Source organism: Natrix helvetica (genome assembly GCF_964273705.1).
Source record: "Natrix helvetica genome assembly, chromosome: 3".
In the NCBI taxonomy this organism is placed as follows: domain Eukaryota; kingdom Metazoa; phylum Chordata; class Lepidosauria; order Squamata; family Natricidae; genus Natrix; species Natrix helvetica.
The window spans coordinates 1,848,173-1,873,256 of NC_138549.1; the positions used below are offsets into that span (position 1 = coordinate 1,848,173).

At 46.7% G+C, this 25,084-nt stretch overlaps 2 protein-coding genes across 3 annotated transcripts in view; one reads left to right on the plus strand and one right to left on the minus strand.

Moving 5' to 3' along the window:
- The window catches only part of GTF2F2 (general transcription factor IIF subunit 2), a 61,227-nt gene that overhangs the window by 9,723 nt on the left and 26,420 nt on the right, over nt 1-25,084 (minus strand). For both annotated transcript variants that reach the window (XM_081947941.1, XM_081947940.1), the window contains 2 exons: nt 11,921-12,002; nt 786-885 (listed from right to left, as the gene is read on the minus strand). In XM_081947941.1, coding sequence (XP_081804067.1) covers nt 786-885; nt 11,921-12,002 — 182 coding nt within the window. The remainder of the gene's footprint in view (nt 1-785; nt 886-11,920; nt 12,003-25,084) is intronic.
- KCTD4 (potassium channel tetramerization domain containing 4) lies at nt 18,472-20,041 on the plus strand. Its single transcript, XM_081947943.1, has one exon. The coding sequence runs from the start codon at nt 18,666-18,668 to the stop codon at nt 19,419-19,421; it is 756 nt and encodes a 251-aa protein (XP_081804069.1). The 5' UTR covers nt 18,472-18,665; the 3' UTR covers nt 19,422-20,041.

The window sequence follows — 25,084 nt, forward strand, 5'->3', positions numbered from 1 at the left end:
GTTCCACTGATTAATTGTTCTCACTGCCAGGAAATTTCTCCTCAGTTCTAAGAATCGTCTCCAATGCGTGGCCTAGGGTTGCACCCGAAGCTGCTTCATCAGGTGAATTGTAACCAAGCAGGCAACTTGGTTAAATCCTCTGATTCTACACAGCAGGGGATCCCCAGAGAAGCGGGGCCTGTCAAACAGACAGGAGGAGACACCCCCCTCCCCCCAATGGTGCTTGACAACAACAAATGTAGTAACTGTGGATGAGATGTGTCGAGTGTGCAGTCAATTTGCAGCTCTCCTCTTAAGGGCAAACTTTGAATTTGGGCAATGGAAGCGATGGCGGATGGACAGTTTTTCCAGAGCAAAGAATCCAAGAAAGGAAGTAAGAAGGGAGGGGCTTTCCCTCTGTTTGAAAAAGGAACACTTACCAGTAGTCTTTTAAAAAAAATAAGTAGAAATTTCCTGACACTTAGAACAATTCATCAGTGGAACAGCTTGCCTCTAGAAGCTGTGAAGGCTCCAACACTGGAGGTTTTTAAGAGGAGATTGGACAACTATTTGTCTGAAACAGTATAGGATTTCCTGCCTAGGCAGGGGGTTGGACTAGAGGACCTCCATGGTCCCTTTTAACTCCGTTATTCTATTCTATTCTATTCCATTCCATTCCATTCTATCCATCATCTAATTTCTATTCTAGTCTATTCCGTTCTATTCTTTCTTCATTCCAATATTCTATTCTATTCCATTGAGCGTCAGTCGAGGGAGCAGGAGGAAAAAGGTTAGAAGCAACTCACGTTGTACTGATGATTAGAGACGGGTTTGTAGTTGGTGGTGACGGCCTTGTCCAGCTGCATGGTCCAGCTTACGGGCTTGGAGGATTCTTCTATCTGCAGCCTGAAGGAAGAAAGGGCACAATCAGAGAAGACACGAAGAAGGGAGCCTCCTTCCGCGTATCCTTCTGATTGTCTAAAAAGAAAATGCTGGTAAAACAATGCAGATCAAAGAGCAAATCCATCAAGGGTAACATAACCTTTCGGATGAGGCCTTGGAGGACTTTTTCGGAGGAGAAGGAAGAGGAAGAGGAGGAGGAAGGAGCCATGAAATAAACCTTACACAGTTATTACTGTTAGATGGGAAAATTGATTTCTTACAGATAAAACAACTCAGTGGAAGCAGCAGAGAAACGTGTCACATACGGCCAGGCCCCGTAAAATCTCTTTTTCAGGGCATCTTTGAGAACAAAGCAATTGTCACTTTACAGCATGAAAAATGTTAAGAAGACCTAAGATTTCTCTGGTACCATCAACCTGCGGAAGATAGAAGCCTTTGGGACTGCAAGCTCCCCTAGAATATTTTAGCGTGATCTTTCCCAACGGTGCTTTTTCCAAAAGGCAACTGGACTTTCCTGGTTTTCCTTGAAGATGTTTCGCTTCTCATCCAAGAAGCTTCTTCAGAACCAAAGACATTTCGCTTCTTATAGACTCACTCTTAAAAGACAGAAGTTGCGATGGAAATTGTATCAACAGTGCGACGGTGAATTGCTGTATGGTCACGTTATTAATAACAATGGCAAAAAAAGGATGAAGAACTTCTTTCGGCATCGGACTAGGAAACTGGGCAACAGTGAGTTCTAGTTCTGCCTTAGGCGAAAGGCCAGCTGCATGACTGGGTCTATCGTGTCTCTTAGCCTATCGGGCCCACACCAAAAGAGGAAACGTTGAGGTCCAATCAAGTCCAATCCTTTATTCACGCATACCCAACAGACAGAATCGTGGCAAACTAAAGCTATAACTTTCTAACCTACTAGATCAGAGTTCCCCAACATTTCTGGCTTGGTGACCTGGAGTGGAGGAAGGGGGGAGAGGGGGATGGTTTTGTGGGAGGGGCAAGCACATGCACACATGCGTGTCGACACGTGTTGCTTGCGTGAATGGTGATGCAAGAAAACTGTCCCACATTTATTCGGCATAATGCTGTCGAACCAGCCATATGTGAGTCCCAACAAACTTGGTTCTGAAAAGCTAGTCCTGAAAAAAAAAAAAGACGTCCCAGTTTCTGTGCAGAAAATTAAAAGGACTAAAGATGCAAAAGAATCTTTGGTTGTTGTTCCTGGACGTGCCATTGTGTGCCGCAGTAGATGGAACACGAAAGGCATCTCAGAAACTGCCAACTGCCAAGAGAAAGAATCGGGCATTTTCTGAAGTGCGAAAAGAAGGACGGTGCCTTCTTGGAAAAATGACTCAGTTTTCAAGAGAGAATTGCTGTCTCTGCTGCCTCCTCTGCTTTTTCAAAGGACGGGTTAGACTTTTTATTCAGCCACCGAGAAAATTGCTGGAAGATTTGATTGTGGGCCAGCAATATGGTTCGAATGAAAACCCCAAAGTTCATGGATTTTGGACACCTTCTGTAACAACGCTCCCCAACTGGGGGTCCACGAGAAAATTTTGGTGGTCCACAGAAAGATTATTTGCATTTTTCATATTGCACTAAATCAGGGGCCCTCAAACTACGGCCCCTGGGCTGGATACGTGCAATGAACTCCTGTGTTGCTGCAGAGAGTCTCCCCCTTCGGGGTCTTTTTGTGCAGGTCGGAGGGGGGGCAGATATTCCGACTTGGGGTCTTTTTCAGCCTCCTGGTGGGGGGCTTTGGGCGAAGGCTGGAGGGAAGCGCCACTGGTGGTGAAGAGCCGGAGGGCCTCGTTCCAGTGGGACTGCATCAAGGCCTGGAACTGGCTGACCATCTCAGCCTGCTGAACCTCCAGGCCCCAGTAGCTGGCCTTGCACTCCCACAGGTCTTCCCTCTGCATGGAAAGCCCATGCTCCTAATCCTCAGTGAGGTGCTTCAGCTGAGCCTCCTTCTTGGTCAGATCCAATTTGAACTGAGCTGTTTTGCCAACTCTTTCTCCTGGGGGCTGCTTAGCTCCAGCAACTGCTTCCTGTTGGGGCCCTGAGGAGTCAACGGGCAGGCGAGGAGGGGCTGGAGGGGAGGGGCGAGTGGAGGCTGGAGAGGCACCCCTTGACATGAGTGACATCGAGTTGTCTACACTCACCCAGTCACATTGCCACCTAGCCACCCCCACCCAGCCAGTCATTAAGCAGATCATATTAGCGGTGTGCACAATTTAAAAGTATGCATTTAGTGTCCCTGAGGTCTGAAAGTTAGGTGACCCCTCTTCTGTAAGGCAGCCATTGGAGGTAGAGCTTGGTTCGAAAAACTGTTGCCTTATAAAGTGCCTATTTGGCCTAGTCAAAGGTCACAGCAACAGAGGTAAGAGAACAGGTATTCCCCGACTTACGACCACAATTTATGTTGCTAAGTGAGACATTTTGTTAAAGTTAGTTTTGCCTCGTTTTACGAACTTTCTCGCCACCGTTGCAAAGTGAATCTCTGCAGCTGTTAAGCCGGTCACAAGGTTGTTAAGTGAATCTAGTTTCCCCGTTGACTGGACTCACCAGACGTTTGCCAAGGGGGACCACGTGACACACACCCCTTCCCCCTGGGACGCTGCAGCCGCCGTAAGTACATGCCAGTTGCCAAGGGTGTGAATTTTGATCACGTGACTGTAGGGATGCAGCAACGGCCCTACGTGTGAAAAACGGCCGAAAGTCCCTTTTCTCAGTGCTGTTCACGGTCGCTAAATGAGCTGTTGTAAACCAAGGACTACTCGTGCTACATTTTTTACTCCCAAGACTTGGTGGTCTTGCAAACAGAATGTGGACTTTTTCCACTCTCCCAAATGCATCTTTTGCTTGCCAAAACAACTGGCAAACTCCACCTTAGGCAGCTCTGCAATCACGGTCACCGGGCGGGAGCTAAGAAATTCAATATACAACGGCCTTCATTACCGTAATTAATTGCTGCTGCAGGTTATATACTGCAGCTGGGAAGGGGGAGGAAGAATCCCCCAGGGGGATGTCAGCATGATGTGGAATGCACAGATCTCAGATCTCAAACTATTTGAGGTCAGATATGTTACTGGGGTTAAAAACAACGGGGAAAAATGATGTGACCCCTCGTATTTTGTTTGCCTTTATTTAACACAGGACGTTCTTGACCTACAACAGTTTAGTGACCGTTCAGAGTTACAACAGCACTGAAAAATTATGAAGGTTTTTCACAGTTACGACCTTTGCAGCACCTGATCCATACTTTTGACCGTTGCTGTTTCCCAGGGGGGGGGGTCACACGTGATCTCCTTTTGCGACCAGATTGAGCCAGATTCACTGAACAACCAGGGTTACTAACTTATCAACTGTCATGTTTCACTTAACGACGGTGGCAAGGAAGGCCATAAAATGGGGCAAAACTCACTGAACCAATGTCTTGCTCAACCACAGAAATTTGGGGATCTATTTCGGTCATAAGTAGAGGACCACCTGTGCACTATTCTGGACCAACGAAAGCCGAAAGGCCTGATGTGGGTCTCTGCCATTATCTCCTAGTTTAGCATTTTTATTCAGTTACAAGATAAAATAAGATGCAAAATACAAAAATAAACAGGAGGAAGGTGGAGAGGAAGAAGAGAAGTGAGGAAGAATAAGAAAAGAAAAAAGAAAAAGAAAGAAATGACTTCTGTCTCTGTTGCATTAAGGCATTAACATCAAACCACAACTTTTAACAAGCCATTTCTATAAAGATCTATCAATCTAATAATTAGGTAAATTATTGCACATATGTGCTACTCGTTCCTGACTCTAGGGGGCGGTGCTCATCTCCGTTTCAAAGCTGATGAGCCAGCGCTGTCCGAAGATGTTCTCCATGGTCATGTGGCTGGCATGACTCAATGCCGAAGGCGCACATGTTCCCTTCCCACCAAAGGTGGCTCCTATTTTTCTACTTGCATTTTTTACGTGCTTTCGAACTGCTAGGTTGGCAGAAGCTGGGACAAGTCACGGGAGCTCACTCCGTTACGTGACGCTAGGGATTTGAACTGCCGAACTTCCTCATCAACAAGCTTATTTCATCCTTTTCCCCTTCAAGCATAAAGTTCAGAAGTGGTTTCCATCTGTTATTATCTCCTAAGGAGATCCCCAGAAGACCTTCTCGATGGATAAAATCAAGAATATTTCTCCCTCCGGGGAAAAAATATAAAAAAGGGTTTTAGGATTTCAGAAAGCAAAAAATGCTGCAAAAGCCATGATATCCTTTATACAGTCCAGATTGAGCAGTGAGTCATTAAACGGCTCCTATTTTTCCTGACTTTTATTATAACAGGCATCTGTTACCACGACGGCTGAATTCTTGGAGTGATGCATCCCAGCTACAATGGGATTGAACAATGCCAGAAGTGTATTTGAGGAGGGAGGGGGGCATCTGTTGGCAGGGAAAGGGGGGAGAACTCAATTAAGTCCCCCCCCCCCTGAAAAACTTCGAAGAACACCTAATTTTATACTGGGAATTAGCAACAGCGTTTCTCCAAAAAAAAAAGAAAAGGGAGGAAAAAGAATAAGATTACATATTGATATTAGCGGATGTAAAAATAGAGGCGTGGGGATAAAACTGTTGCATTGGCTACAGGAAGACGGTGACAGCTTTTAACGAAGAGGCTAAAAATCTCACAGCATTTAACCATTCCAAGCTGTTGTGAGGCTATCGTTGAGAAATAAACTACTTGGCCAAACGGGGAAACAGGATAGCAAAATTGTGTGGTATCGATTGGGCTTCTTGTCCAAGCTAGCTTTAGAACAGGGGTGTCCAAACTTGGCAACTTTAAGACTTGTGGACTTCAACTCTGCTGGCTGGGGAATTCTGGGAGTTGAAGTCCACAAGTCTTAAAGTTGCCAAGTTTGGACACCCCTGCTTTAGAAGAATGGAGCAAGCCCTGCTGCCTTCTAGCACTGATGATGTTACCTAGTTGGGTAACAAAATGACTGCAAGAGAGCCAGCAAGCTTAGTGAGCACCAAGGACCCCAGTCTTCCTCTTCCTCCTCCTCCACTTAGCACTGATGATGTTACCTAGTTGGGTAATGAAATGCAAAAAAGCTCACCCAGCCCAGAAAGCACCAAGGACCCCTCATTTCAGCCCTGAGCTACAAATATTCTCCTTTACAGTCTTAAAAGGACAATTGGTTTTCTGTTCCTCCCGTTAGGGGAAATAAAGAAGGTTTCTGGGAGAGCAGGACAAGCAGACAAACGAACCAGCAGGAGGAAAAGCCCAAAGGGACACAGGGCCAAAGGTGTTAATCCTGTATTGTTAACCCTGCCTTCAAAGTGTCTACAAAGTGTTTGATCTCTGATAGGGACAATCATTCAATGATTCAGTTCGACAGTGACCGACTGATTTATGAACATTCCTCCTCAAATCCGTCTTCGCTGCTGCTGGGATAAAAGGCTGAAAATTCAGGCACGAAGCATCATTCAAGCCCCCTCCCCTTCCCTGCAAACCCCCCCCTCCCCATCCAATCCAATCCACAGCCATCTGCTTGGTCTGCCTCTTCATAGCACGAAGCTGCCAGTCCGCAGACGGTCTCTGCTCCCCTTTATTCTCAACTGCAGGCCGTGTGCACAGTCACTACACGGGGTTTAGGAAGACGTTACGTTTTCTCATGACTGGGTGGGGGGTGGGGTTGCCCCTAAACCCCCCACAATAGGAGAGGGGAAGAGCTGCCGGGTTCCTAGTCCGGAATGAGGAAGAGAGGGAGGAAGGAGGGAGGAAATGGGGAAGGGAAGGAGAGAAGGAAGGAGGAAGAGAGGGAGGGAGGGAGGGAAGGAAGGAGGAAGGGAAGGGGGGAAGGAAGAAGGAAGGGAGGGAGGGAGGGAGGAAGGAGGAGGGAGGGAAGGAAGGAGAGAGGGAGGAAGAGAGGGAGGAAGGAGGGAGGAAATGGGGAAGGGAAGGAGAGAAGGAAGGGAGGGAAGGAAGGAAGGAGGAAGAGAGGGAGGGAGGGAAGGAGGAAAGGAGGGAAGGAAGAAGAGAGGGAGGGAGGGAGGAAGGAGGAGGGAGGGAAGGAAGGAGAGAGGGAGGAAGAGAGGGAGGAAGGAGGGAGGAAATGGGGAAGGGAAGGAGAGAAGGAAGGGAGGGAAGGAAGGGAGGGAAGGAAGGAGGAAGAGAGGGAGGGAGGGAAGGAGGAGGGAGGGAAGGAAGGAGAGGGAGGAAGAGAGGGGGGAGGGAAGAGAGGGAGGGAGGAAAAGACACCTTTCAACAATGCCAGAAGAGGGGGGGTTGGAGGGGGATTTAACCACTGTGGCAAGGAAGGCCATAAAATGGAGTCAAAGCTCATTTAACCATTTTGGGCTCCGCTGTGGTCGTAAGTCAAGGATTTAAATCCTCTATTTTAAATAAAAGTCGATTGTTGAAGTTTAAGAAAGTGGGGGGAAACCCTGATTTTTTTTCCAAACTCAGGAATGGAGCCTCACCAGAGGTCTTTTTTGCTTTCATTTTCTGGCTCTTTGTCATGCAAAAGACGTCTCGGGTTCAAGAGGCCTGGCTGGGAGCCCAGGAGATGTTGGATGAGCCCCCACAGCCGGTGTTGGCAGCAGGAACTCAAACCAACTCCCTTCAATCCTTGAATGGTAAAGGGGAACCGACTGTCACCCTTGAAGTTGAGTTCCTGGTTATTGACATGCACATTGATTACTGGCTACTCATCAAAGGTTCCAATGAAGAAAAGTAGGGGAAACAAAAGGATTTTGTAATAGGGATGGAAGAGAATATGGGCAGCTCAGGGCTGAACGGGGGGGGGGGGGGTCCTTGGGTGCTCTCTGAGCTTGGAGGTTACATTGCAGATGTTTCATGACCCAGCTAAGGGAAGGGTTTCAGGAGAGGAGGAGGAAGGAGGAAGAAGAAGAAAGAAAAAGACGCCTATAGAGTCCTTGGTGCTCTCTGAGCTTGGGGATATTTCCTAGCAGACGTTTTATGACTCAACTAGGGAACATCATCAGTGCTGGAAGGGAAGGGTTTCAAGAGAGGAGGAGGAAGGAGGAACAGAAGCAGGAGCAGGAAGGAGGAGGAGAAGGGAGGAGGAGGAGGAGGAGGAGGAGGAGGAGGAGGAGGAGGAGGAGGAGGAGGAGGAGGAGGAAGAAGAAGAAGAAGAAGAAGAAGAAGAAGAAGAAGAAGAAGAAGAAGAAGAAGAAGAAGAAGAAGAAGAAGAAGAAGAAACAACAACAACAACAACAACAACAACAACAACAACTATGGGGTCCTTGGTGCTCTCTGAGCTTGGCGTTTCATGACCCAACTAGGGAACTTCATCAGTGCTAGAAGGAAAGGGTTTCAGGAGAGGAGGAGGAAGGAGGAGGAGGAGAAGGAGGAGGAGGAGGAGGAGGAGGAGGAGGAGGAGGAGGAGGAGGAGGAGGACGATGGCGCCTATAGGGTCCTTGTGTTCTCTGAGCTTGGGGGATTTCCTTGCAGACGTTTCTTGACCCAACTAGATAACGTCATCAATGCTAGAAAGGAGCAGGATTCCAAAGTATTCAGGTGTGTGGGAGCCAAACAAAACATCTCCCAGATTACTGAAGGAGCTAATTAAAACAATCTCAAACTTCGATCTTTTCACTGACTGAAATTCCCAAATTCCAATATTTGAGGGGCTACCACAAAGAAGAAGGGGGTCAACTTATTCTCCAAAGCACCTGAAGGCAAGACAAGAAACAATGGGTGGAAACTAATCAAGGAGAGAAGCAACCTGGGATTAAGGGAGAAACTTCCTAACAATTAACCAGTGGAACAGCTTGCCACAAGAAGTTGTGGGTGCTCCATCACTGGAGGGGGGGGGGGGTTTAAGAAGAGGTTGGTAGTCCACTTGTCCGAAATGGTTTAGGGCAGAGGTTCCCAACGTGGGGCCCCACAGGGGGGGCAATTTGATTTTTAATGGGGGCAATTTGAACCTTATTTAAACCAAGTTAATGGCCTTTTGGGCTTCTTCCCCGTGAGTAGAATTCACTTTTTGAGTAAAGTAAGAATGATATATTGGGGGGGGGGGGGGGGATGATCAGGGTTTTAGAGACGCTTAGGTGGCGGCATGGCCAAACAAAGGTTGGGAACCCTTTGTATAAGGCCTCCTGCTTGAACAGGGGTTGGACTAGAAGACCTCTGGGGTTATTTTCAGCTCTATTCTGATTGCATTGATTGACTTCTGGTGCCAAAGGAAAGGCAATTGTAGATATCAATGGAAATTCTCAGTTGTGCAACTCTGGAGTTTGTTTTTCCTTCAAAGCATTTCGCTTCTCATCCAAAACCTCCAAGTGGCCTCAAGGACTCTCAGAAAGAGCGCTAACGACCAGATGACTGCAAGGAATACAAATCCTTCCATTCCCCCACCCTTCAGTCAGAACTGAAGAAGCTTCCTGGGTGAGGAGTGAAACGCCTTCAAGGAAAAACCAGTTTCCTCTTGAAAAAGCACCTTTGGGACAACTGTGGATAAGATGGACAGGTGCCAGCTGTTGCCCCATCTTCATCCAAGAGACCCAGGGCTCCGCATTCGAATAGGGAAGGCATATCAACGGTTGGAGATTGGAGAGGTGAACAAGAATGTTCCTGGGCTACAAATTAAAATTCAGGCCTGCAATCCTGGCTGTTGCTCCAGGTGCTTTCATTTAAATGGAGTTTAAATGGGAGCCGAAAGATTTATTCTGCAGCTCCTCTACTGGTATTAAGTTCAAGTAGAGAAATCTGTTCAAATGAGTCTCCTCCGTGCCCTGATTTTCTTTCATGCCCAGATGAAAAGGGCATTTATCTCCAGAAGAACTTTGAAGTCAGCAGTTCCAGATAGAGGGCAGCTTGGAAAGAGGACTAATGAGTCCCAACGTCTTTCGTGAAGTTCTCGCAACCCGGCTTCAAAGCTTGCCAAGCCTTTAATTTTCAAACCTTTGTTCTTGAAAAATGTAACTTTTAAATGGAAATCTCATATAGTATGTATGTATGTATGTATGTATGTATGTATGTATGTATGTATGTATGTATGTATGTATGTATGTTTTCGTAGATTTTCACGGGTGTAGGGATGCTGGCCACGCTTTAAGCCAAAAACACCAGCCTGAGGATGGCGAGTGAGACCTCGCCGAAACGTTGCCAAGACAATCTCAATCTTTACACGGGAAAAGACCCGAATACAACAAGACCAGCATACATACATACATACACACACTATATTGCCAAAAGTATTCGCTCACCCATCCAAATAATCAGAATCAGGTGTTCCAATCACTTCCATGGCCACAGGTGTATAAAATCAAGACCCTAGGCAGGCGGGCTGTTTTGACAAACATTGGTGAAAGAATGGGTCGCTCTCAGGATTATATATATAATCTCTATTTCTTCTCAGAAATACCGGTAAATTCCAGGTAGTTTTATGTACTCATGACCACAAAGGAGCCCCAAATTTCTGTTAAGTGAGACTAATTTATCCACTGCAGGGATTCCCTTAACAACTCTGGCAAGAAAAGTCGTAAAATGAGCAAGAACTCACTTAACGAAGTGAGTTTTTGCTCATTTTACGACTTTTCTTGCCAGAGTTGTTTAAGTGAATCCCTGCAGTTGGTAAGATAGTCACCCGGTTGTTAAGTGAATCTGGCTTCCTTTGCTGACTTTGCTTGTCAGAAGGTCGCAAAAAGGGTCTCATGTGACCCCAGGACACACTAACCGTCATAAGTACATGCCAGTTGCCAAGCCTCTGAATTTTGATCATGTGACTCTGGGGATGCTGCAACAGTTGTAAGTCTGACACCTTTTTTCAGTGTCGTCATAACTTTGAACGATCCCTAGATGAACGGTCGTATCTTCTGCCAAGCAAGGTCAGTGGGGAATCCACAGACACTTAACAGCCACCTGGGGCTGATTGGGCTAGATTGTAAGGGTGATACCTAAATATAAATTTATTGCATTTTATTTAACTATGTATTAACTATTTATTTAAATTATGATATTTAGTTCCAATTTCATTTTAAATCGTATTTTATTCCAATTCTATTTTAAATCGTATTTTATCAGATTTTAATAATAATTTGTGTCTGGAACTCTGCCCTTTGATATGGCCCAAGAGCTAATCAATAAAATGAACAAACCTAACAACCATGGGACTTACTTGACAAATGCAGTGACTCCCTTAATGACTCTGGCAAGGACAGGGTGGATAAAAATCAATGATTTTTAAAAAAATAAAAAATGGATATTTTTTGAATTTACATCGATTTTATTTTTATTTTTATCCAATTTATTTTAATAAAGTGCTCTCGGAATAAAAATCTATCTCAAGATAGTTTTCTATTTAAGATACATTCGTAATATAGTTTATTCAGCATGAAATGGAGGTGAGTTATGTAGCAGGAGGAGGCTGTACCTTCGGCAATATTTACATTTTTGGTAAACTCGTTCAATCAATCCAAGCTGAGAGAACATGCCCTGCATTGATGATGCATTCGCACAATTTCACAGTCAGCGTGAGATAAATCATAAATCACAGTTCAGGAAAATTCCTTTATCCCACTGTTTTGCAAATCTATTGTACGCTACAAACTGTATGATGGTTTGAAGAGAAATGCATCTGTTCCACCGGGCACTTAAGTATGAGGAAGAGGGGCAGCAGTAAAAATGAAAAGGAATCCTTCTAAGCAGCTTATCAATATAATATTAAAGAGCACCTGTCATTTCAGATCCATCATGGCAGCGTCCGTTAGCAGGCATCCACTCACCTGCTGCCCTTGTGGTGTCCTTGCCACATCACCAGCCGTCTCGTTAAAGTGAATGGGACTATCGGTGAGTCAGCAGCATGTTAGAGGAGGAGCTGCTGCGGGACAGAGATGACAGCTGCTCTTTAAAAATCATGATTTAAATCGAGTTGATTTAACTCAAATCCACCCTGGGCAAGGAAATTCGTCAAATGGGGCAAAAAACTCACTTCACAAACATTTCCACTTAACCACAGAAATCATTTCCGGGCTCAGATGTGATCGTAATTCGAGGACTCCCTGGATTTCCAAAGGAGGCTTCCTTACCTTTTCAGTTTCATGTAACTTTCGTTGGCTGCCGGCCGGCATTCTGCTCGCTGGACCACGATTCCTTCCAGGGACAGTTTTTCTGGAACGGGAAGAGACCTGGATTAGCCCCGAGACCCACAAAACAAAACAAAAAGACACTTTCGGTTTTGTAACACACAGGTAGTAGTCCTCAGCTTACAACAGTTCATTTAGTGACCGTTGGAAGTTATGCCGGCACTGGAAAAAGTGACTTATGACTGTTTTTCGCACTTAACGGAAAAAGGAAGATAGCATTCCTGTGCAGGGCTCTTTGATACCAACGGTCGTGGGGAGGGGCAGGTGCGAGGACAGATCAAGAGCGCGTAGTCGGTTGGGAGACCGGGGTTTTTGGTCATACCCGGTCGTTTGTACCAACCCCTGCATACTAGGTGGTCAGGAACTACAGACCCAAGGTCTGAGACTGCTGTTATGCAATGCGAGGTCCGTTGTTAATAAGGCCCCCCTCATCCACGATCTAATTTTGGAGGGGGAGCCGGACCTCGCAGGAATAACTGAGACCTGGTTGGGCCACGAGGGAGGCCTACCCCTCGTGGAAATGTGCCCGCCAGGTTATCGAGCATTTCACCAGCCTCGGGCCCAGGGAAGGGGCGGTGGGGTAGCAGTGATTATCCGGGAAGACTTGGAGCCGAGAGAGTTCACTGTGCCGCAGACATCCGGGTGTGAGTCCCTTGTCGTGAGATGGGGCCCAGGGAGGCAGTTGGGCCTGCTGATAGTATACCTGGCTCCTCGCTATACATCAGCGGCCCTGCCTGAACTCCTCGAGCTGATCTCATCGGTGGCGGTTGAGACCTCCAAACTTTTAGTGATAGGGGATTTTAACCTGCCGTCGATGGGAGAAGCGTCTGAAGGGGTTCGGGAGTTCATGGCTTCCATGACAGCCATGGACCTGACCCAATTAATTCAGGGCCCTACTCACGAGGGAGGCCACACGCTGGACCTTGTCTTTGTCTCTGGCCAGTGGACGAGTGATCTGGGAATAGGGGATTCAACTATTATTCCCCTGTCATGGTCAGATCACTCACTTCTCCGACTTGACTTCCCTGGTGCTACCCCCCGCTGCGGGGAGGCGGAACCGGAAGGTATTAGATGGTTCCGCCCCAAGCGCCTGATGGAACCAGATAAGTTCCAGACGGAGCTTGGGCCACCTCCTGTAGACCTGACCCGCCCCCGGGTGGAGGACCTGGTGGACGCATGGAATAGTGCGACTACCGGGGCCCTAGACCGAGTGGCGCCTTTGCGGCCTCTCCTGCGGCGACGAACCACCCTGGCGCCTTGGTTTACCGAGGAGCTAAGGGTGATGAAACGCCACAAGAGACGCCTAGAGAGTCGTTGGAGATCCTCCCGTTCCGAATTTGACCGAGCACAGGCACGAGCCTATTTGAGGACGTACCTTGTGGCACTAAGAGCGGCCAAACGTCAACATTGTGCCGCTCTTATTGCGTCCGCAGATAACCGCCCTGCCGCCCTGTTTCGGGTGACTCGCTCCCTCTTGTTTGAGAGGCCGCGGGAAGCCCCTTTACAGGACAGAGCAGAGGAGTTTGGGAAATATCTACAGGACAAAGTCGCTCAAATCCGGATGGGATGGGCCCCTTTCAGTGGTCCAGTGGAGGCGCCCGAGGCGAATCTTGAGGGACCATTCTGGGAGGAGTTTGACTCGGTTGCCATCGAGGATTTGGACAGGTTGCGTGGACGTCTGCGACCTACCACATGTTTATTGGACCCGTGTCCCTCCTGGCTTGTACTGGCATCCTGGGAGGTTACACGCGACTGGCTCCTGGGCCTAGTGAACGCTTCGTTGGGCGAGGGGTTTCTGCCGGCCGCCTTGAAAGAGGCGGTTGTGAGGCCCCTGCTCAAGAAGCCTTCCCTGGACCCAACGGACCTAGCCAATTATCGTCCAGTCTCCAACCTTCCCTTCTTAGCGAAGGTTGTAGAGAGTGTGGTGGCACAACAGTTTCCACGTCACCTGGAGGAGAATGATTATCTAGACCCGCGCCAGTCCGGCTTCCGACCCGGGCACAGCACGGAGACGGCCTTGGTCGCGTTGGTTGATGATCTCTGGAGGGCCAGAGATAGGGGCTGTTCCTCTATCCTGGTCCTATTAGATCTCTCGGCGGCGTTCGATACCATCGACCATGGTATCCTGTTGCACCGGCTAGAGGGGCTGGGAGTCAGGGGCACCGTTTTACGGTGGTTTGGCTCCTACCTCTCTGGCCGGACGCAACGTGTGTTGGCAGGGGAGCAGAGATCAACCCTGAGCCCCCTCACATGTGGGGTGCCACAGGGGTCGGTGCTCTCGCCTCTCCTGTTCAACACATACATGAAACCGCTGGGCGAGATCATCCGTGGTTTTGGGGTGGGATATCATCTGTATGCTGATGATACTCAGCTATACATTTCCACCCCGAACCACCCCAACGAGGCCGTTGAAATGATGTCCCGGTGTTTGGAGGCCGTACGGGTCTGGATGGATGGCAACCGACTAAAACTCAACCCTTCCAAGACGGAGTGGCTGTGGCTTCCAGCCCCCCGGTTCAACCAGTTGCTTCCATCTCTGGCCATTGGGGGCGAGCAACTGGCCCCCGTGGAACGGGTGCGCAATTTGGGCATCTTCCTGGATGCCCGGCTGTCCATGGATGACCATGTAACAGCCGTGGCAAGGGGGGCGTTCCATCAGGTTCGCCTGATGCGCCAATTGCGCCCCTTATTGGACCGGGATGCCCTACGCACAGTCACCCATGCGCTGGTGACGTCTCGCCTGGACTACTGCAATGCTCTCTACATGGGGCTTCCCTTGAGATGCACTCGGAGACTGCAGTTGGTCCAGAATGCGGCCGCGCGGGTGATTATGGGGAGGACTAGATACTCCCCTGTAACACCTCTCCTGCGCGAGCTGCACTGGCTTCCTGTAGTCTACCGAGTGCGTTTCAAGGTTTTGATTACGATCTTTAAAGCGCTTCATGGCACAGGACCTAGTTACATGCGGGATCGTATCCTGCCCCATACCTCCCTACGACCAATCCGCTCACACAGAGAGGGACTTCTTCGGGTGCCGTCCACTAAACAGTGTCGGGGGGCGACACCCAGGAGCAGAGCCTTCTCTGTGATGGGCCCAGCCCTGTGGAATGACCTCCCCCGTGACATCAGGATTACTTCCGATCTCCGCTCCTTCCGTGTACAGCTGAAGACCCACCTCTTTCAATTATCTGGCCTGGCTCAACCGTAAATTTTTTCTTATTCCTCCTGACAGTCCTTTTGAATTTTTAAATTGTGTTATTATTAATGGGGTATTTTAATGGTTGATTTTTAACAGTCCTAATGTGATGTAATTTGTTACCTGCTCCGTGCATGTATGTCTTTGTATATGTGTGTATTTGGATGTTTATGTGTTTGCACATATGTTTTATGTTTTATATGTTTTATTGTACGCCGCCCCGAGTCCTGTGTGGAGAGGGAGCGGCTAATAAATTCAAATTTATTATTATTTATTATTATTATTAACGACCCTTGCAGCATCCCGCTGTGGTTGCGTGATCCAAATTTGAACGCTCGGCAACCGACTCGTTTTTATGACGGTCGTAGTCTCCCGGGGTCACGTGATCCCCCTTTGCGACCTTCCGACGGGCAAAATCAATGGGGAAGCTGGATTCATTTAACGACTGTTCGTCTGACGGAACAACCGCCACCATTCACTTCACAATTATGGCAAAGGAGGTTGTGAAATGGGGAAAGTTTCACTTGACAAATGTCTCACTTAACAACAGAAATTTGGGGCTCAGTTGTGGTCGTAAGTCGAGGGCTGCTTATATGTCTCCTGAAATACTCTTCTCCGGATTTTGGGGATTGTCCTTTTTTGGGTTGATACAGAACGGGCTTATTGAAGAATTCTAATGAAATAAACCCATTATAAATAGAGAAGACGTTCCCCAACGTTATAAAAAGAACCAGTCTGCTTTCTCGTGCACAGGTGCGCCAGCTGCACCGAACTAGAAACACGGTGTTTCCATGAAGGTGATGCCAGCCCACGGGGCTTGGCTCCAGCAGAGAAACAGGACTAAGTAGCATAATTGACAGAAAGGATTCCAATGTTAATATAGCAGCTATTTATGAGGTATCTGGATACTATTTGCAGGGAAAGGAATCTACATTTTTAAAAAATCTGCCAATTCAATCTGCTAAGCTGCTCGTTAACTTCCTTGTACCGAGCTAATGAATAAAACACATGGAATTAATTCACATGACTAAAGATAAAAGTTTGGAAACTAGAAATGTTGCACACGTATACTATTTCAGTATAATATATTTGGTTTTATATATTATAATATATACATACACACACACACACACACAGAGTTTTATTGGCAAAAGTAATTGACAAGAGGCTGGGAGAAAACCAAGAGGAAAAGCAATCCATGATGAGAAAGGATGCAGAGGAATGAATTCATTCATAGGTACTTAAAACCTAGAGAGAAAGCCCGTTCTGTGTGGTCTGGGGGGGGGGGTGAAACAGCTGGGCTCTCAGTGGGGAGACCCGGACTTTAGTTCTCTCTTAGGCGTGGAACTGGCTCGGGGACTTTGCTGAAAATCATGGGCCACTTTTGACCATACGGCACAGTGTGGATTGGTAGTTGGATAAGGGTATTTTTGTTTTCTTGTTTTGACTTCCCAGCCTAGGGCTGGGAGTGGCTGACCATCCCCCAAAAAGGTTTCCATCCCAAAATAGTAGATAAATACGTACTCCCAGCTCTGTGTGTCTGTGTGTGTGTACGCTTGCATATGTATGTATGTATGTGTATGTGTATATATAGACATACAATACAATAGCAGAGTTGGAAGGGACCTTGGATGCAGGAAACCCTACATCACTTCAAACAAAGTGTTGTCCAATCTCTACTTAAAGACTTCCAGTGTTGGGGCATTCACAACTTCTGGAGGCAAGTTATTCCTCGGATTAATTGTTCTCCCTGTCAGGAAATTTCTCCTCAGTTCTAAGTTGCTTCTCTCCTTGATTAGTTTCCACCCATTGCTTCTTTTTCTACCCTCGGGTGCCTTGGAGAACAGTTTGACTCCCTCTTCTTTGGGGCAACCCCTGAGATATTGGAAGACTGCTATCATGTCTCCCCTAGTCCTTCTTTCTATTAAACTAGACACACCCAGTTCCTGCAACCGTTCTCCATATGTTTTAGCCTTCAGTCCCTTAATCCTCTTTGTTGCTCTTTTCTGCACTCTTTTTAGAGTCTCCACATCTTTTCTACATCGTGGCGACCAGAACTGAATGCCGTATTCCAAGTGTGGCCTTACCAAGGCCTTATAAAGTGGTATTAACCCTTCACGTGATCTTGATTCTATCCCTCTGTTGATGCAGCCTAGAACTGTGTTGGCTTTTTTGGCAGCTGCTGCACACGGCTGGCTCATATTTAAATGGTTGTCCACAAGGACTCCAAGATCCCTCTCACAGTTACTACTATTGAGCAAGGTGTGTATATGTGTATACACAGAGAGAGAGAGAGAGAGAGAGAGAGAGAGAGAGAGAGAGAGAGAGAGAGAGAGAGAGAGAGAGAGAGAGAGAGAGAGAGAAAGCTGGGAGTATTTATCTACGATTTTGGGATGGAAATCCCTTATATTATATTATATACTGTCTTGGAGCAAATGTTGGCATTTTTGAAAAGTCAGCCTTTAAACAAACAGAAGCGAGTGACGGTCTCCTCTCACCTTTCTCCACACCTGAAGTGTTGCTAAGGTGCCAGGCTGCTGGCATGCTTAAGGTTTGACCAACCAGTTTCTCCTATCCATAGAAACAGCCATCCCATTTGGACTGAAAATAAACCCCATCCGTCAAACATCTCCCCGTAAATCAAAAATTGCAGTAAAGTCCTTTTTCCCCCCATTGCAATTTGCAGGCAAAGCGTGGCTTCCTATCGTAAATAACACAGCCAGACACCCCTGTTGTCAGCCTGTTGGGAAGCAAATCCCAACCCTGGGAATCATATTTAAATCCACACTGATTTGGTTTTCAAAGCCGGACTGCTGGATTTCAATATTTTCACTGCTGCCTTTGTGTACGAAGATACCCAGCCAACAATAGAGATTGCAAAGCTCTGGAAAACCGAGTCCATCTTCTTAAGGGTTGTGTTTGTTGTTGTTGTTTTTCAGAATGCTGATGAATCCCTTAAAAAGGTATTTTGGAAAGCTGTTGCACAACACGGAATATTACCGAGACGTGCTCTTTTATTTCACCGTTCCCCAGATCTGGGTTTCATCCTTAAGGTGGCATGGTGGGCATTCCACTTTCTTACTTCCCTGCATTCCAGAAAAATCTCCCTTTATAATTCCGGGGACTTCAAAATGAAAAGAAAACCCCACTTTTCTTTCCCTTCCTTCCCTCACCCCCCCCCCACCCCAGCCTCTTCTTCCCCTCACACGGTTAAATGCAAATTCAGCTTCCCAGACCTGTTCCTAGGAACAACGCAGCAGCAGCAGCACACACAGTTCCTACGCCACCTACTGCAAAACTGTGCTGACAAGCTCATGCGAAGGCTTAGCGCACTGCCTTGCCAGCGTGCTTCCCCGGGCTGAATCGAGGGCTTTTCGGAAAGGCATCTCCCTCCTGCACAGAGCCATAGAGAGGGGGGCAAGGCGAGACGGACAGGTGGGCCATCCTAGCCATCATCGGAGCAACCCGTGCCAACCAACCCAGCGGGGCGAGATGGAGAACGAGAAAAAAGGCAGCAGGGCATCGTCGTCGGAAGGCAGGGGCCAAGGCAAGCATCCTAACATGTCTCCGGTTACTCTCAACGTCGGGGGCTACCTCTATGTTACGCAGAGGCAAACTCTCACCAAATACACGGACTCCTTTTTGGAAAGAGTGGTCAACGGGAAATGCCCGTGCCCGTCGGACGCGGAGGGCCACTTCTTCATCGACAGAGACGGTCTCCTCTTCAGGCATGTCCTGAACTTCCTGAGGAACGGGGAACTGCTCCTCCCCGAGGGCTTTAAGGAAAACCAACTGCTGGCCCAGGAGGCCGAATTTTTCCAGCTTCACCTCCTGGGGGAGGCGGTGAAAGCCAAGTGGGAGAAGGAGCAGCTGGCATCCAGGGAGGCCACCTTCCTGGAGATCACCGACAGCCACGACCGTGCTCAGGGCCTGCGGATTTTCTGCAACGCGCCCGATTTCATCGCCAAAATCAAATCACGCATTGTTTTGGTCTCCAAAAGCCGGCTGGACGGTTTCCCCGAAGAGTTTTCTGTCTCTTCCAACATCATTCAGTTCAAATACTTCATCAAGTCGGAGAACGGGACTCGGCTGGTTTTGAAGGAAGACAACACCTTCGTCTGCACCTTGGAGACCCTCAAGTTCGAAGCCATCATGATGGCGCTCAAGTGCGGCTTCCGACTGCTGACCAGCCTGGATTGCTCCAAAGGGTCGATTGTTCACAGCGATGCCCTCCACTTCATCAAGTGATTCCTCCTCCTCCTCCTCCTCCTCCTCTCCACCCTGGGACCAAAAAAGGGAGACGAGCATGCAGCCTGTAAATCTCCTCAAAACTTCCAAACGTCGCCAAACGGTTTCTCCGGCTCTGCCAATCCCAGAGCACAGCTGCTATCAAATCCGTGAGAACTCATGGTATGTAAAATGGTAAAGAAAGAAACAAACAAAATTCCACCTGCGAGTTCATTGTGTCTGTTTTCATCACAACCGGCGTAATAATCATCATGTTTTTTTAAAAAGGTGTTTATTAGATGTGATGGAAATCGAAGTGAATGCCGAAGCAAATGTCTCCATCTGTGTTTGCTTGGTTCTGCTTTGATCAGCCGGAGGCTGGCGATGGAACAGGTTGGTCTGCCTTTCAGGGTGGCCAGAATGCCTGGCTTCTTGCTCAAGAATGATAAAAATGCTCTCTCTTTCTGACTTGTTCTTTATCTTCCTGGGATGATGCGGGTTCAAGAGAAAAAATGGTTTGCCTTTGCATTGGTTGAAATGTTACAATATGCAGAGTTGGTTGCAGGAATTGGGTAGGTCTGGTCTAATGAAAAGAAGGACCAGGGGAGACATGATAGCAGCCTTCCAATATCTCAGGGGTTGCCACAAAGAAGAGGGAGTCAAGCTATTCTCCAAAGCACATGAGAGCAGAACAAGAAGCAATGGGTGGAAACTAATCTAAGGACAGAAGCAACTTAGAACTGAGGAGAAACTTCCTGACAGTTAGAACAATTAACCAGTGGAACAGCCTGCCACCAGAAACTGTGGATGCTCCAACACTGGACGTTTTTAAGAAGAGACTGGACAACTATTTGTCTGGAATGGTATAGGGTCTCCTGCTTGAGCGGGGGGGGGGGGGTGGACTAGAAGACCCCTTCCCACTCTGCTATCCTGTAAATCATGCTGTAAGATCTAAAATACAGTGGGATTTAAAATGGTACACAGACATCCAATTTAACTAGCAATACAGAAGATGCCACATCATGTATAGTTGAGGATGTCATATTTGAACTATCAAAACAGTAGGAGAAAAGGGAAGGGAAGGAAAAATCTAATTTCTTTATAATTTTGGTCTTTTAGAGGACAATTTAGACAGTCAGCCGAGAGAAAACTGTTTAGAATTACAGAAAAGGAGACTTGGATTTCCATCGTCTTTTACATTTTCAAAACCCCTTTATCTTTTTGAAAATACACACATTGGTGCCAAAATAAGGAGAGGGGGGAATCTAGTTAACTCCGCAGAGGAGACAGCTACCTATAGTAAGATGTGAGGTGTGTATCACCCCTCAACACTATCAGTATCTAACAAGACAACTAGACTTTCAATTACACATTGCCCTGGGGGCTGATAGGAAGATGTGAACAAGGTTTTTCCCCCCTGTCATAACTTCGTTTCCTTTCTTTAAATCTCACATTTTTCTGTCCCAACTTATAGTGAGAAAGCCTTCTGGGTTTGTTTGTTTTTACCAAGAGGGAAACACAGAGCTAAATGTTATCCTAGTCTGGCATTGCTTTCCATTTACTACAACTTGCCATTATTTCTGTCGTGTGTGTTTCGGAGTTGAATTCTCTCCAGGGCAGTTTAAGAGTAATCTGCTAATATATTAATCCACTCACACGATTAGCAAGTTATAAAAACATCTGGATTTTTTTAACGTAGGATGGGCTGGCTGGCGGGGGGAGGGGGAAGCCCCAGATTATGTTCTCACCTGTCTTCTCTTCCCACAATCCCCATTTCACAATAAAAAGGTAACATCGACAATGGCTCTTGCAATTGCTGGAGACGCCGTAGCGAGTGTGTTTGTGAACTCTTTGCTGGAAAGGACCCGTGTGGCTTCCGCTCTGGAAGCTTCCCATTGTATCACAAGACGTCGTCATTGCCCTGTTATACAGCCAGTCCTTGACTTACGACCACAACTGAGCACAACATTTTTGTTCCTAAGTGAGAAATTCGTTTGAGTGAGTTTTGCCTCATTTTACAACCGTTCTTGCCATGGTTAAGTGAATCGCCACAGCAGTTACACTGGCTTCTACGTTGCCTTTGAGTGCCTGAAGGTCGCGGAAGGGGATCGGGTGACCCGGGACATTGCAACTGTGAAAGGTACATGCCAGTTGCCAAGAGTCTGAATTTTGATCAGGTGATTCCGGGGATGCTGCAAAAGTCCTAAATGTGAAAAACCACCATCAGTCACTTTTGTCAGTGCCATTATAACTGAACGGTCGCTAAATGAATAGTTGTAAGTTGAGGACTTTCTGGACAGGTCCACCCAGGCGGCTTCCTGGCTTACTGCTGAGTCTCTTAGCTCAACTGTGAAATTCAACTTTCATTTCAAAATCCATTAACCACATTCTGTTTGATCATAAACTACCTAAAACAACCGCAGTCATTTGCCCTGAGCACGGGGGTCATTTCCCTTACTTATGTTGTGCTGGTTATTTTTACAAACAACCCCAGGTGCCAAACATATCCAACACACTTCCCTACTACTACTTTCCTCACACAACAACCCTGTGGGTTGAGGTGAGAGAGAGAGGGGGGGACTGGCGCAAGGCCCACCAGCCAGCCTTCATGCCTAGGACTAGAACTCCCACTCTCCCGGTGATTGGTCCAAAGACACCCAGGCGGCTTTCATGGCTAAGGCAGCACTAGAAGTCCCAGTCTCCCAGTGATTGGTCCAAAGACACCCAGGCGGCTTTTATAGGTACAGCAGAACTAGAACTCCCAGACTCCTGGTGATTGGCCCCAAAGTCACCCAGCAGGCTTTCATGGTTAAGGCAGAACTAGAACTCCCAGTCTCCAGGTGATTGGCCCCGAAGTCACCCAGCAGGCTTTCATAGAAAGATTCCAGCTTAGAGGAGAAGCCTTGGTACCAGTCCTCAGAAGAGGACTCTGGCGTTCAGAAATATAAATGAGGGAAGAAGACCAGGGTGAGGGGTAGAGAAAAGGGATCCACGACAGTTCACAAAAGATGGACCCATTTTTGTTGCCTGCTTCAGTCCAGGTGCCTTAAGTCGGTGGGGTAGTCCTACTTCCCTGCCTCTGGAGCAAATCTGATACACAACATGCTGGTTGCACATCAGAAGAATGAAAACAAAGGACAGGTCTCAAAAGTTTTAAGATTTATAGGGTGCAATGCTGGATACACACACTTCTCAAACCATGTTTTGTGCAGCCAGAAGCTAACATCAGAACACATTCGTTCAATTATGGTTTGGCATTCACACTCTGGGCCACAATTACAGCCAACCGAGTCTTTTATCTTACAGGCGTTAAGCTTACTTCTCCTTTGGAAACTACACACTGCAGAGAACTAGCATTATGTAAAGAGTTGTGAGCAAACAATACAGGAAAGGGGTTGTGTAATTAACAGGCTGCATTCTCTGCTATTAGTTAATTTCCTGATTCGAGAAACGAATAGAGTGTCAATGTTTAAAAAAACTAGTTTCCCACTTCTTAAAATTTAAAATAAATAAAATAATGGCTGGCCACCAGATGTTGTGGGCTCTCCATCGCTGGAGGTTTTTAAGAAGAGACTGGACAGCTATTTGTCTGAAATGGCACAGGGTCTCCTTGAGCAGGGGGTTGGACTAGAAGACCTCCGAGGTCCCTTCTGACTCTGTTATTCTTTTGGGGGGCTCGTTTTCCTATGAAGGAGGACTTCAGGTACCTACAAAGATCTGGAAACTGCACCAAGTGCTGCAGGCTGGGTGAAGTGATCCCTTGGGATCTAGCAGGGCTGGCTGGAGAATTCTGGGAGTTGAAGTCCACAAGTCTCAAAGATGTCACGGTTGGAAACCCCGGTCTACATAAAAAATTAGTGTGTATCTTTATGGCTGTATGATTCTTCTTCTTCTCATCTTCTCCATTACTTTCTCTTTTTATGATGATTATTACTTTGTTGTTTTGCATGTACACTGAGAGCTTCTGCATTGGAGATAAATTCCTTGTGTGTCTAATCACACTTGACCAAATAAAGTATTATTCTGTTCTGTTCTGTTAATTCTATTCCCTTTTTCATTTTCTCTTCTGTTCTCTTCATTCTAATTCCTTTTCCTTTCCCTAACCTTTCCTTATTCTGTTCTGTTCTGTTCTTATTCTATTCTATTCTATTCTGCGTTTCGTTCTGTTCTATTCCGATCTATATTCTCTTCTCTTCCCTTTCCTTCTTCATTCTCTTCTCTTCATTTTAGTCCCTTTCCCCTTTCCCTTTCCCTAAACCTTCCTTATTCTGTTCTGTTCTATTCTATTCCATTATATTACATTTCCTATTCTATTCTAGTCCATTCCATTCCAATATTCTACTCTATTCTATTCTGCATTTTGTTCTGTTCTATTCCAATCTATATTCTCTTCCCTTTCTTTCTTCATTCTCTTCTCTTCGTTCTAGTCTCTTTTCCCTTTCCCTAACCCTTCCTTGTTCTAGTCTATTCTATTCTGCATTTTGTTCTGTTCTATTCCATTCCAATCTATATTCTCTTCCCTTCCCTTCTTCATTCTCTTCTCTTCCCCTTTCTCTTCTCATCCTATCCTATCCCTCAATACCCCAAAGGGTGCCTTGAGGAAGGGTGAATGGACTCTTGAGTCCCAACTGGCATTAGAAAGAATATGCCATGGCATCCAAATAGAGAAATCTGTTTAACTCTTCCTACTTAAAAAAAAAACCTAAACAAACCAGAATCTGAAACCAGTGGATTCTTTGGATTTTAATTCAAGGCCAATTATAGTTGTCATAGAGAAGCCATCGCAGAAGGAAATCGCGTTAGGAAAGAAGTGGAGTGCTCGAGGCTTATTTGACAATAATTACTCAACTCCGTAATTAGCGGAGGGGAATGCACAATGGTGGCAAATTGAGGGCAGAGAGACAGCTCACCGTCTCTTCCGGCAAAAGAGACAAACATTCCCTGCTAACGGGATTCCATCTACCCAACTTTCAACTGCTGAATTCCGGTATCTGGGAAAACGCATCATTATAGGCTGAGGGGGGAAAAAAAGGATAAAAATACAGAAGCAAGATTTCTTAAAAATATAAAAGTGTCAGGAATGTCAATCCTCATCATATACCTGGACTGAGGTTCATGAGAAGTTCTCACAGCTCTTGAGAAGCTGACAAGAGTGAACTCAAAATACGTCCACTGCTTGAAGTCCAGTGTCATCGTGGTCCATGCTCTCAAAGGACCACCCTGCTAGAACTAGAGATGTCTTCAAAAAAAAATGCCTCTACTATTTAGAGCCCAAAGGTGCTTTCTTTCAAAAGGCAACTGGGCTTTCTTGTTTGGCTTTGAAGACATTTCACTTCTGTCTACAGCAGGGGTGTCCAAACTTGGGAACTTTAAGACTTGTGGACTTCAACTCCCAGAATTCCCCAGCCAGCATGGCTGGCTGGGGAATTCTGGGAGTTGAAGTCCACAAGTCTTAAAGTTCCCAAGTTTGGACACCCCTGGTCTACAGAGATTCTCCGTCATCCAGGTCATGGTTGTCCCAAAGGGGCTTTTTTTTCAAGAGACAACTGGACTTCCATGATTTTTCTTTGAAGACGTTTCGCTTCTCATCCAAGAAGCTTCTTCAGCTCTGACTGGATGGTGGAGAATGGAAGGATTTCAATTCCTTGCAATCATCTGTTTGTTAGCACTCCCTCTGAGAGTCA